This window comes from Vigna angularis, chromosome 4 (assembly GCF_016808095.1).
Source record: "Vigna angularis cultivar LongXiaoDou No.4 chromosome 4, ASM1680809v1, whole genome shotgun sequence".
Lineage (NCBI taxonomy): Eukaryota > Viridiplantae > Streptophyta > Magnoliopsida > Fabales > Fabaceae > Vigna > Vigna angularis.
In genome coordinates this window covers 24,695,186-24,709,152 of record NC_068973.1, presented here as the reverse complement: position 1 = coordinate 24,709,152, position 13,967 = coordinate 24,695,186, and the positions used below count along the sequence as shown (strand labels likewise).

At 32.5% G+C, this 13,967-nt stretch overlaps 2 protein-coding genes across 3 annotated transcripts; both read right to left on the bottom strand.

Annotated features, from left to right (window-relative positions):
- Positions 1–621: 621 nt before the first annotated feature.
- LOC108331984 (uncharacterized) lies at positions 622–8,346 on the bottom strand. The gene is made up of 8 exons (XM_017567049.2): positions 7,349–8,346; positions 6,269–6,345; positions 5,967–6,135; positions 3,985–4,073; positions 3,725–3,889; positions 3,536–3,613; positions 1,320–1,423; positions 622–1,029 (listed from the first exon to the last, which is right to left on the bottom strand). The coding sequence occupies exons 1-8, from the start codon at positions 7,944–7,946 to the stop codon at positions 924–926; spliced, it is 1,386 nt and encodes a 461-aa protein (XP_017422538.2). The 5' UTR covers positions 7,947–8,346; the 3' UTR covers positions 622–923.
- Positions 8,347–9,442: 1,096 nt separating this feature from the next.
- Positions 9,443–13,617, bottom strand: LOC108331212 (hydroxyacylglutathione hydrolase cytoplasmic). Of its 2 annotated transcripts, none has more exons than XM_017565859.2 (7): positions 13,438–13,617; positions 13,209–13,331; positions 12,862–13,023; positions 12,532–12,610; positions 12,257–12,370; positions 9,726–9,902; positions 9,443–9,652 (listed from the first exon to the last, which is right to left on the bottom strand). In XM_017565859.2, exons 1-7 carry the CDS (start codon positions 13,482–13,484, stop codon positions 9,575–9,577), a joined length of 780 nt encoding a protein of 259 aa, XP_017421348.1. In that variant the 5' UTR covers positions 13,485–13,617; the 3' UTR covers positions 9,443–9,574. The 2 variants fall into 2 exon arrangements, with proteins under 2 accessions (XP_017421348.1, XP_052732333.1); XM_052876373.1 differs by having other exon boundaries at positions 9,443–9,642; positions 13,438–13,611.
- Between the last annotated feature and the right edge of the window lie 350 nt (positions 13,618–13,967).

Below are 13,967 nucleotides of genomic sequence, written 5' to 3'. Positions count from 1 at the left end.
TTTATGTAGTTATTTTGTTTTTTTATAATAATATTTTTTTTTAATTTATTTTTATCGTAAGTTTGACATTATCATCTGTGACTTTTTTTTCTTTTCATTTTTATTTTCTTTAATAAAATCTTCATAACATCTTATTTGGAATTGCACAAGGGGTGAAACTTTACTTGAACTGCAGATTCCTTTCCTCCTAGTTTTTTTTTACTTGAAAACTACTTAAACTTTTATGCTACGAATGAGAAAAAGAAAAGTAATCAAAAAGTTGTAGAGCAAGCGAATTTACTACACAAGGACGCGAAAACAGCTGGAAAAATGATGTTAAGGATGCCTGTCATGACGGACGGTCATGTTCAAAATTTAGGTTGAGTCCAGATATAACCAATCAGTTAAGTGATTTAATATTCTTGCAAACTAATAGTCGATATTTACTTATTCTTTATTCATTTAATACTTCATTTACAAAAACGTTACGCTAAATCGCCAAAAACAAATTTCAATTAAGTTTTGTAAATATAATAATTTTCAATCCACTGGTTATGCTGATAAAATTCAATGGTGATAAACATTTATTTAAGAAAATGTCAAAACTTGTTATAAATTTTCCAAGTTATGCCTGGAGAAGACTGAGGGGAAATGGGGAATTAATTTGAAATGTATCATTATAAACAAAATGTTTCCAGCACGTTTGATGTGCGTATAAGGTTAAGAGATCCACGCGGATTTCATATGCCAGCTGTCTATAGCCCTTTGTACATCTGACCTCATTACACTAGAAAAACTTATACCTTAGCCATGTATAGAACTATCTGTTATTCGTTTTTCCAATTTCAATTTCATTAGAAACCATTAATGGAAAATTGTACCAAACATTTCCCAGGAAGATTTTTGGCTTAAAAATATGACCCAACAAGCCGAACAATGTGAACTTAAAACAGCTGAAAAAATAGGCTTGTTGATCCATCTCCAAAGGTCCGAAGATCAGCTGGTTTTACCAATGCCCTGCATAATGGGCAAGTCCGTTCTCTCTCAAACCTGAAAAACAAATGTATCTTAGTTGGTTAAAGAGAACTGATGAAAACGATTATGAAACAAATCACTACACAGTCTGAATTATTCTTGTAGAAGCCAAAAAGACAATCATTCAATCCATTTTTTTAATGAAAGCAGTTGGAGAGGGAATTAATATATGCAGCTTACGGGATGGACTGTCGACAGATAGCTAGCCCACCCTAAATAATTATCTACTATTAAAATCCTTTAGTTCAGTTCTCTTAAATATGTAGTAAGCTTTCAATTTTCCGAACAAGGAATTCAAAACTGACCATTCAGATACACACTCTTCGCAGAACATGTGTTTACAGCTCAACAATATGGGAGCCTGCATCTTCTCCTGGCATATAGCACACATGTCACCAGCGGCACTCACCTGCATTTAGTTAATCAATGTTAGAAAGGATGCCAAAAAAAGATTGTTCGACAAAACCCAATATTGGTATACAAAGTTTATTTCCTTAAATGCAGAAAAGATCTGGTTAAAGAGGAATAAATGAAAAACATAAGGTCAATAACAAACATAATATAGAATAAAAATGTATGAAGTAAACACCAATTATTACATAATATAGATTTTCAACACATGGATCACTCCCCACACTATTATCCAAAAAAGGTAATATAAAATTTATGAATGACATGAGGTCATATTATTCCAGAATGGAGACAATGCAAGCATATCCACAGGCCATATCTACTTACTATATAATAAGGGGTTCATGAGTGGTCATATAATCACAATAGAAAATAAAAGGGGAAAAAGGTTAAAGAATGAAAAAAATATTTAATATCATTTTACATTTGTTATTTAAATTAAAACATTAAAAGATAGAATGATGTTTTGGTCACAAGGAAGAATTCAGGTCTAGCTGGTTTCTTCAATTTAATATCTTTGATGGCCTAGTTTATAACTATTTCCATTTCATATTTTTTAAAGATTGACAAGCTTTATCTGCAAGAACCCTAAACATCAGTATTGAGCTATGTTCTCAAATTTTAGAACATAGTTTGTAAACATTATCACCATTTTTCACTATTTGCCAGAGGTTTAGAGTTAGAACACCATGAGGAATGGAACAGAACCAAAAGCAACCAACAGTTTTAAAATGTGAATATTGCACAGATTGCCTCATCTGGCACATCCAACATGATTGCTGTCTGCACCACTGTGTACAATGAGTACCTCCTGTTCATGGGAGAGATGCAGCCTAGTAATGTTTCTCTATCTGGTAATCCTATTGCCTTCTTTTCAGTCTTCCACAGTCTTCACACTTGGCATGAAAACAAAACACCATGGCCATCAAGAACACAAATACCATGGAAGAACCATCGCATGGTGCTGTTGCACCACTGTGTACAATGAGTACCTCTTGTTCATGGGAGAAACACTACCTCTGACAACCAGAAGTTATTTCTAGCAATTACACAACCGTCTTCAGGCAATTCCTAATTCTCATGTAATAAGATTGCCTATCCCTGTTTCTTCCTCGAAAAAATTCTGGATTCCAACTTTCCTCTATATTTTTTAGTTTCTTTCCTCCCCCTTATTCCCTTTTCTGTCCTTTCTTTCCCTCAATGTCTTGTTCTTTTATGAATCTGACATTCAGATTTGTTATTTGTAATATCATGTTCTGTTTTCACAAACAAATTGTCCTTGACATAAACTATGTTCAACAAATACGTTCACATTCTTAATTCTTAAGTTATACTCTCTGTGGAGTCAGTACTCTGTTCTTTGCATCCAAGCATGACATACCAAAGTTCTATTTTCTTCCTCTCTTTTGTTCTGTTATCAATGTATTTCTTCTTTGTTCCCTTAATTCATGAATTGCGACACTTTTGGAAGACTTTATTTCTTATAGGTTTCTAATTTATTGTTCTTGATATACATTCTAAGTTTTTCTATTTTACATTCTGCAGTTTTTAGGGTGTGTTCCGCTAGACTACAACACCATCCACCATAATAAAATTGCTATTGCCTTGAGAAAAATATTAATCAATCACATTTCACAATCAACATTGTATTCTTAAATAGTAATGTCACCGGTGCCATCATACATTATTGATGTGCAATAATTTACAATAGCAATAGTAATTATATGTTAAGTAATAAGATAGGAAACAGTTGCTTTAACTTGTATTACAATTTATTATATTAACTTAATTTCACATTCATGCAACTTATTATAGAAAAAGAGAATGGTTAACACCATAGAATTATAAAATTAATTTATTTTATTTTACAAATATGGTTCGTACTTTAAAAATGGTCACGATATCAAATTTAACGCAATTAAAAGCCAGAGACAGAAACTGACTTACTCAATTTTAGATATTTTGTGTGTATTTACAAATATAAGGCAACAATTACAAAACCAAAAATGGCATCAATATAAATAAATTGCAACAAAGAATTGATAAGTATCACTTGTAATTGCAAGTATTCAGATTCAGAGTTAATCAAAACATTCAAAAGATTATTTACCTGTTCTGTTGTAGCATAAACCCCATAATGAACTTCCTTTTTTGATAATGCTTTTAAGGCAGAAACAAAGCATTGGACCTAATAAATATATAGAAGGTTGAATAAAATGGAATGATTTACGTTCATGCACAAATATTATTGAACATATCACTATAATGTAAATGCCAATTTTAAAGAATGAAAACATACCTTCTCAACAACTGATGTTAGCTTGAAAGTTAAATACAATCCTGTGGTCAGTGAGGAAAACAGGCTTCCATAATCCTTGTTCAAGAAAAATCGGTACCAAACTGGTGTTGGCAACAAGGCACGATACAGCAGAAGAGTGTACTCAATCAGAGTTAACATTTGACCCTAGAAATAAGTTAAATGCATTCAGAAGATTGCAGGAGAAATTTACACTTCAAAAATGCTATAATGCTTGATAAAGAGCAAGGAGCTACTCAAACCTGCCGACGAAAGTTATGGCCTCTTCCATTTTTGTAGTAAATAAGCAATAAACACTTCAAAGCCATTGCTGCTTGCCTCACCAATGTATCTAAAAAGTTAAATGTACATCGTGGCCGTCAATTCCAACCAACCAATAGACAAGATTTGATACAAACAGAATTAAAATTATTATATGCCAGGGAAAACATCAATATCAAGGGATAGCTAAGACACCAATAAACAATTAACAAAAACACCCCAAAAATCTTATTGATATATAGCATCAAAAAGATTTGCAAAGATACTAATTATTGGTGTTGTAAAATATTTCGTAATGCAAATTGACAGGTACATTGTTTTTCTCCGAAATAACATCCAATGAAAGAAACCCAGTCATGTATTATGAAAACAGCAAAATTTGAGAGAGAAAAAAAAATAATAGGACATAGCAAATACTTCAAATGGAAAAATACTTGAAGACCATGAATCTTGGCTAATGATTAAAAAAATAAGAACATGTTTAATATTGTAAGTAACTCATTTAGGTTGCACCAAGGGCGGCTGCACGGCACACTAATGCAAAAGATATAGCTTAAAAATTCAGAGATATGCATCAAATCCATCTACAATACTGACAGTTACGCATAATGATAGTCTCCACAATTCATGTAACAATATCAATTCAAATGAAAGGAGTGGGGGGAGCAGAGGCTACATGTTTTCATGCTCAGATCAAGCTAGACGCAAAGCTAAAACTTGTTTTAGCTTTTCGAATAAGCCGTTATTGCAAAGTCGTATAAGTGAGAATGTAAGACCCCTTTGTATATAAGCACTTATTTCGACAAGCTCGTCTAAAGGTAAGTTGTCTAAAGGTAAGTTGCCTAAAGGTAAGTTGTCTAAAGGTAAGTTGTCTAAAGTGTTTAGCTAAACATATTCTATCTAACACGAGAGCATATTCACAAACACTAAATTCAATAAGCTTACTTTTATAACTTTCACCAAGAAAGCTCGTTGAAATAAGCCAAGTGGAGCTTATATGTGATGAAATAAGCAAGTTTTTATAAGATTAATTACTTTTATAACTTTTATAACTTTTTTATAGAAGGATTTTAAGCAAGTTTTCTAAGATTAATTACTTATATGTGATGAAATAAGCTCAAAGAATCTGAATAGAAGCTCTTCCACAACACCCATTAAAGAGGCCTGAAATGAGTGGGTATAAATATTCGGAGATCAAAATTGTCTTCACTATGGCATACTGGATTAACACTGCCCCCACCCCCTCCTTCCCGAGGAATGTACTGATATGATCAAGCAATGACTGTACATAAGCACAAAAAGGGAGACTTTGTCTCTATGCCAAAGAGGAAAAACCAGAAAAGGACGGTCATCTTTTTTTGTTGATAAAAAAGTTTAGGGTGATGAAGGCTCTCCCCATTCTAAGGCCAAGGGGAAGTGCAAAACCACCAACCTCAAACAAAGATTTTCAATAAGATTAGATCACCCACCAACAAGGGACCCTATGATTCAAACTCAATTCATGCGGTTTCCAAGGAAAAAGTTGACCAGGTAGGAAACCCCCATTGGCGGTAAAATTTATCTTGAAACCAGTTTTATTCAATTTTGGCCCAGAGCCAGTGATTAAATGCGAAAAACCCTTTTATTGTACTTCCGTCCTTCCACAATCAAGATATATTTTGAAAAACAAAAACAGTATATTTCAAAATAGAAATGAGTTATGAAGCATAGAAACAAAGAGAAAAGGAAGTTTTCAATTTCATCATTATTAATCAAGTAAATAACCCTACTGTTGTATTAAAACTTCCAAGTCTCCTACACATTAATCAAACATCAACAATAAAAAAAAAATTCTTAGATTTTTACCAAACACGTGCTATTAATATACATTTCATGTCTCTGTCCAATAGAGAAATAAAAATATCTAGCGAAAATAGAACATAAAACAATGTAACAACCACATGTAAATAGAACTAAAACGTACCGTTAACCAAAATGATGAATATTGTATGCCAGAAAGGTGGACTTGTCTTTGGTGGAAGCATGGCCAGTGGGTATAAAAGATCATCATTTCGATACCACCAGTAAATGCATATAACATGCAGCATAAAGGCAAAAGAGATACCAAGAAGAACAGAGACTTTCCGATCTCCCTGCAGAAATGAACATGAATTCAGACTCCTAATTTTATTTTCCTCTTGCAACAAGAGGATGGGATTTTACACGTAAATATTTCATTTGGGAAATGGAAATTTAAAAGAAATTACAAAAATCTGGGTATATCACCTTCAAGGCAGTCTGCTTTTTAACAATTTCATTTGACTTGAACATCACAGCAGATATACAAATTGTGACAAAGAAACCTGCATGTTCCCATAAATGAATATAACATAGTTATGTCAAAAGAGTCAACTCAAAAGTAAAACACCAAAGTAAACTGAAACTGTATGTGAGAGGCAGTTTACTGCCACTCAATACAGTAGAACCAATCAACTCAATAAAACAAACCACAATTCTTCTTTCCCTAATTAGAAGAGATAAGAGATTGCAAAGAAGAAGATAAGGATCAATCACGGACTCATGGTCACAGGGAAGATAAAAAAAGCAAGCAGCACAGTGTTCTTCAACAATAAAGCAATCAACTAAGAACCATTAAAGAAACAAGAGGAATCAACATAATCTTGAATTAACTCTACAAAGGAAATTCCAATTTCCTTACAAAGGAGGGGCACCTCCGAGTAATATAACAGTAAACGAAAGAAAGGTACAAACACATTCCTACATGATCCTCAGCAATTGTTTCAAGTAACCTTTTATTTCACTCTAACTCTTTCCTAGGCTAGTACACAGTGTGCTGAAAGCCACACAGCAGCCCACGCTTGTTTTATCCTAGTTTGAACTAATAGTAAACATTTATCAAGAAATAATCACCAAAAATTAATATAAACCAAATACGTAGCACGTATATCAGTTGATACTATTTTCACAGCTTCCGTCCCTCAAAACAGCAAGCAGCATTTCTCTGGCCAACCATTATTCCACCAAGCACATCACGAGAAAACCAAGACAGGCCTTCAAATACAAGGCGCAGAAAAGCCAAGATATGTTGAAACACAATTATCAATATCAAGAGCACAATGCAAAAAGAGCATACCCCAAACAAATCATATCATAGTCACGCCAACAAATCAAGCATATACAGTCTCTCTAATATCTGAGCAAGATAACTTGCTTCACCCACATCCTCAAACTCTAGCACATACAACAAATCAGAAATAATATAATCCAATGGCTTGATTACTAGTTGGCATTTAAACAAAAATACCAACTTGAGAGACCAAACCAAACACCAGAAAGAAACAGTACCTTGCAAATGCTGGCGGATGAAAACAATCAACAGCAAGAGGGAGAACGGAAGAATCTGTTCAATCCACTTCGCAACCTGCTGAATATCATACCTCTGGTAGGTAGAGGAAGACGAAGAAGAATCCCTACCGCCACCAATCCCATCATCCAAAGACACCAACGGCACCCTCTCCTCAGCCATTCGCCGGCGAGCCTCCGACGACAGCATCCCGCTCCTCCCAACCACCGCCGCCTCCTCACATCCCGGTTCCCCAGCGCGGCTCCTCGATGACGACGGCGACGAACCGCTCTCTTGCTCGCCGGCCCCAATGATGCGTATCGCCACCTCCTCAGCGCCGCCGCACACATTATCGCCAGAGTCAGAGGCCGAAACAGAAGCAGCAGATTCAGCCGGCACCTGAAACCGCGGGCGCGTCCGGGGAATGATAATCACGGGCTCCGCGGAATCCTCGCGCGTGCAGTAATCCATCACGAGAGAAAGCGGAGAACGGAACGGAAAACTCATCCCGAACCACGTGAGAGCGCCACCACCGCCGGCATCGCTTCCAGAAGACGACGACAACGAGGAGGAAGACGAAGACGACGGTGACGATTCCATCTGTTGGAAACCCTAACCTGAACTACCTTATATTCCTTTTTCCGTACGGTACTGACCTATAAGAATTCACAACAACATTCGTTTTGCGTAGCAGAGGATGTCTGGATTAGATTATCGGGCGCGAGCGAAGAGATGAAGTTTGATGAAGGAAGAAAATCAAGATACGTAGAAGAAGATTAAAGTGAAGATGAACATGGCCAGAGAGGGTTTAATGCGAACGCGGATCGTGCGATGCGATTCGATGATGATGCATAGCGCAAACAGAAAAGGGAGAGAGGAGAAAAGTCAAGGTCACGAAGCTGAAACCTTCTCTTTCGATTAATTTTGTGTGTGACTGTGTCGGAGCGTGTGTGAGAGGTTGACATCGATGAGCCAATCATGATAAATGAACCAACGCGTTTCATTGGATATTATTATTGTTATACTTTTCTTTCCTTCCACCTTTCCTTCCAACGGATCCCCTCACCTCTTTTTCTTTCTTTTCTTTTTTTTCTCTTTTTATCGTTATTAACTTCTACTCCGCTAAATTATTGGTAATGATTCCAGTTCCAACAAATTATAGTTTGGTAACAAGTCAAATTCTCTTGGTAATTAAATTTAAACGTTTTTTTAATTCCACCATTTCTTACAAATTATTATGGCTACATTTTTTACTAGAAGGGTAAAAATCTTATCTGTGTACATGACACAAAAAAATATAAATATACAGGATTAATTGGGAATTTGTTTGTTACTTCCAAAATTTGGAGACATTCCGGTTAAGTTAAAACAATGTTTTTACCTTTTTCATTACTAAAAACAATTAAAATTTAAATTTAAGTGCCAAAAATATTAATTCCAGATCTTCATTTTAAGCGAAGAAAACATTGTTCGTATTTAAATATGTAGTCTTAAAATGGCTTCAGAACTTCAAAAGTTCCAAAAAACGCTTCGGTCATATTTATTTTTGTTTATTGAGTGTGATGGAGGAAGAATTTGAAACTGTTCGACTTTAATCAGACACACACCACGATCCGTACATCCTTAAACATGAAAAACACATATAATTGACTGATCCACCACTGTTTAATGTCAAGTCTAAAAGCATTAACGCTAACTAGAACAATTGATAATCAATATAGGTTTCAATGACACTTATCAAATTACCAATCCAAGTACTGTTTTTTGTCTGTTAAGTCTTAATTTAATATGATTCTTAAGTGTTCCTTTAATGATTTCAAAAAACACGAAGTAACAGCGTGAGAAGTTGCCACAAGTCTGCGCCACGCTTACGCCAAACGTAAGAAAAGCGAGAGCCGCAATCACCGCACGAACCAAAACGAAAAGATTGCAACAAAACACATCGGTAAAAAGCAGGCCATTATTTTCTCTGACACCACAGATAGAAACGAATCTTCCTAGTATTTGTATGCTTATTTTAAATTAAAATTTAGCGGTTGAAAGTTACATGGTGTGAGAGAGAGGAGAAAAGAATAATTTTCTAGTTCACAAGTATATAACATGAATGAAATGGAACATCTTAGCATTAGACTAACCAACGTAACATACATTGTGCAAACACGACAACTATCTCGTATCTCTTTTTCAGTTTTCACCAACACATATTACTATAGACAATAATAACACCACTACCCCATCATCCACTTGTCTTTGAGCTTCCTTAACTCTCTCAAAGCTTCAATTGGAGACTTGCAGCCTACTTTCTCCTGCAAAGATTTTTGCATTATTTGTCATAGTTTGGAACAGAGAAATGAAAATGCATATTGGGTGGGGATAAACCTGAATCTGAGGTAGGTGAACCCTCATAAATGGGTTGGTTTCCATTTCTTCCTGAATGGTGGAGGGAGTTGTGGGTTGGCCAGCTTGGTTCTGATTCTTAGCCCATGTTAGTTTCTGCTGTATCCTCAAATTATCTGGCTCAATTGTCATAGCAAATTGCAAGTTCTTCACTGCGTACTACAAACAAACACAACCAATTCAAACTCATGTTATGTACTAAACCTAATCAAGAATTGTTTACAACAATTAATGCACACAACCCACTTCTTCAAGTAATAATAAGGATATTGTGTAACTTACATTCAATATCTAAATACTTATAATTTCGTATCAAAATTTGGTACAAATGATTCTCTGATTTATTGCAAAATTCACCATCATTGTCCACATAATTAATTTGGTAGAAAACAACCACTAATTTTGGTTGATACTTCCATATTTTCGATTCATATTTATATGTTATTATGAAAAATAGGTTGTGGGAATTTATTTCCATCCATATTTATACGTTATTTTGAAAAATAGGTTGCGTATAAGAATGAGAAATAAACTCATCTATATGGAATATTATCTCAACATATTTTCATTTGACCAAAAAATCCCGCATTATATATGAATATAAGTATGTATATAATTTTTGTTATTGAAAATAGAAATAGAAAAGAAAACTATATATATATATATATATATATATATATATATATATATATATATATATATATATATTGTTTTTAGTTTTTAGTTTTTAGTTTAGTAATATCTTTTTCAACTATACTTTCTTTTCTAATTATTTGACTCATTACTAAATCAATTCAAATCTTTAATATACATACTTTTCTTTATCAAAATTTACATATAGTTTTAAATTAAATATTTTTTATATTTATATTTGAATATTTCTTTTTTTTCTAATATTTTTATTTATTATTTATTTTTTCATATGAGAATATATAGCTTTCAATTTAAATATTTAACATAAACTCTTTATTTATTATATAATATAAAAAAATTTATCTTTGTTATTTTTTATTTTTTATTTTTTATTTTTGTTTTATTTCAATTTTTTTCATTTTTTCATTTTTCACTGACTATTCTAGTATCGGAAAAATTTATTTTACATATATATATATATATATAATATACATATATATATATATATATAATATTTTTAATTTTATCACATCCTTAATTATATATTTAGTTTTAATTATCTTAAAATAAACATTTGATTACTATACTTTTTTTAATATTTTTGTTTATTATTTTAAAACATTATTTTAATACTTTTTATATAATAATTATTTATTATAATTGTACTAATATATAAATTCATTAAAAATATTTTAATAATTATTTTTTATATAAATTTTAAAATAATTAAGAAATAATATTTTAAATTTTAAATTTTAATAATTATTTTTTATAATATTTAAAAATATTTTTAAATTTATCAACTCTGTTTCAATGTTTCTAACTTTAGTTATTATTTTGGTTTTTATAAAATTTTATATAATACTCTAATTTAAAATATATATATATAATTATAATTTTTTTAGATATTCTATATTAAATATTTAATGATTTTTTTTATAATATTATTATTATTTTATAAAAATTAGTTGTTTAATATTTAAAAAAAAAAACAGATATGGGTATAAGTGTATATCTGTTGATAAAAATAAAATAAGACAGAAATTTCATTCTTAAAGATAAATCTTTTCTACATGATAATAAAATTTATTCTCATCCTCATCCTTAATTGTGTTGATACTGAAAAACATATTTATTTGTGTTGTGGAAAATAGACTGTGTTGCATATTGAGGTACAAATCACTTGACATTTATTTTTCTATTGTTTATTTATTTAATCTAGTGCATGAGTTAAAAGGGTAGAATACTTTACAAACACGTGGCCTAAGTTAATTATAATATTATTGAATTCATATCTTTAACACTATATACATTTGATCATAATATATAATATTAATTATAGTTATTACTATTAATATTAGAAATAGCATATATTATTTATGAAACGTTTATTGATATAGAAATAATATGAATATTTTTAATATTAATTTTATTATAAATGTTATCATAACAAAACTGAAATAGTATAAAGAAAACCCACTTTTTTTTCCAAAGTTGCAGGCTGGCTATTAATTTGACCTTTAGGATATGGATTGTCATGCCTTAAAAGAAAACAACTAACTCTTAAGAAATCAAAGTCTTCTGGAAATTACACTTCTCCCTAATTTTGTTCCATCGATCTGGTATAAATTAATTTTAGTTTATATATAGAAAACCTTATTTTACTTTTCTTCTCTATTGCAAATGAATATGGAAAAATGCATCCGAAAGTGGAAATATGAGCCTAAACTTTAAAGAAAGTCCAGAAAAATGGCGTGGGTCCAAAATGATGATGAGAATAATCAGCAGCAATAACTTTTAGAACCAAAATATGATGACATGTAAATCATAAAGGAAAAAGCATGCATGATGCTAAGAGACAGTTGTAGGTACTATGTTACCTCGTGTCCACAGTAAACTCGGGTTTGCTTCGGTAACGAAGCTAATGTTACACAGAGTGACTCATACATATCTTCTGCTGTTCCTTCAAAAAATTTCCCACAACCAGCAATAAACTGCATAAAATAAATCAGGATTTAAACTACAACTTTTTCATAATTCATTTACATACACACTTGGCATAGCTTTTAGCCAATTTGTTGTATTTTTTTTTTCCAATAACTATTATATGTTCCATAAAATGAAAAGGCTAAAACTGATTAGTGAGTGAGTTTACCAGTGTATCTCCAGTAAAAACAGCCGGTTGCTCCCCCTCTTTGCCGGTGACATAATAGCTTATGTGACCTTTGGTGTGGCTGAGCAGGTCACCAAACGGTTAATGTTAACAACAGAGAGACAAATGTGTCTCAAGAAATTTTGTCTCAACCACATTAACCTTAACCTCAAAGTCTGTAAATCTTTCTCTCAACTCATTTGTACTCAAAAATTGAATTCGTACAAAATAAACGACAAAATTAGAGTCCTAATATTTTAGAAATGCAGGGTGGTAAGTAAATTCAAACTTCCCATTTTTTGGTAGGTGAACTGACAAGTATAATGGACCTACCATGGTGTGTGAAGAGACAATATATTAATATCAGCTCCCAGGGATACCCTATCTTCATTTTCAACCTTATCAGTGCAACCCTTGACGTTATCAATCCAACCACCGTAGACTCTAATTCCTGCCACCAATTCCTTTATCTTTTCATTTCCACCAGCATGCTCACTGCCACGATGAAACAAAATCTATAAACAGATCCATGTTCATCTCAAGAGTCAGCATCATAAAAAAGAAAAACTGAAATACAAATGCGAGTACTGACATTTCAAACAATAAATGAATAATTCCACTCTCTCAGAGTTCTAGAATACGAAACAAAACAAACATGGAGAGTAGAAATTAGTTATCACCCATGATGATGCGTGGTGAGAACGAGCTTCAGATTGACCCCATGCGAATTGGCAACTTCTAGAACCTTCTCAGGCTCTATAGGGTCCACCACGGCACCTTCTTTCGTACTCTCGTCAACGATTCTACACAAGTGCAAAACCAAACAATAATAATAACAAACAGTGAAGCATGAAGAACATGTTAAATCTGTGTAGAATTGCATGCAGGGAACAACGTGTATAGACTTACAAGAAGGAATTATTGTCTTGCAGACAAGGAACGTGATAGATTTTCATGGTTGGTTTGTTAATTACAGTGTGCTTGTGTGAAATTACTTCAATTTTAGGAGAAACGACAATCACTATCAAAATTCACTACACAAGCAGAGTAGCTTCTGCTTCTTTTGAGTTAGTTTGAGTTCAATACGAAACTGAGGGTGTGGAAAAACAAGACGCATGGGAACATACTTCGTTGTTACGTTGGTTTGCTCGTAAACTGCCACGCGTCTCTGACGTGTCAAAACAATAAGCAACGTGAAAGTGGAATTTTTTCACTTCTTGTCTTTGTTTTAAATTCTTCATCTTAATGCTTAATACTCAGAAAACGAGACGTTCAAATAGATATCGAAACGTAAGTTTAAATTTTTTAACAAACCAAAAATACGTTTTGAGATTTTTTTTTATTTTAAGAAATCTACATCATTTTAGAGAAAAATCTTCTTTTATATATGTAATATTTTTCTCTAATTTTACCGGTAAGTGTTTTTTTAAATTAAAAAA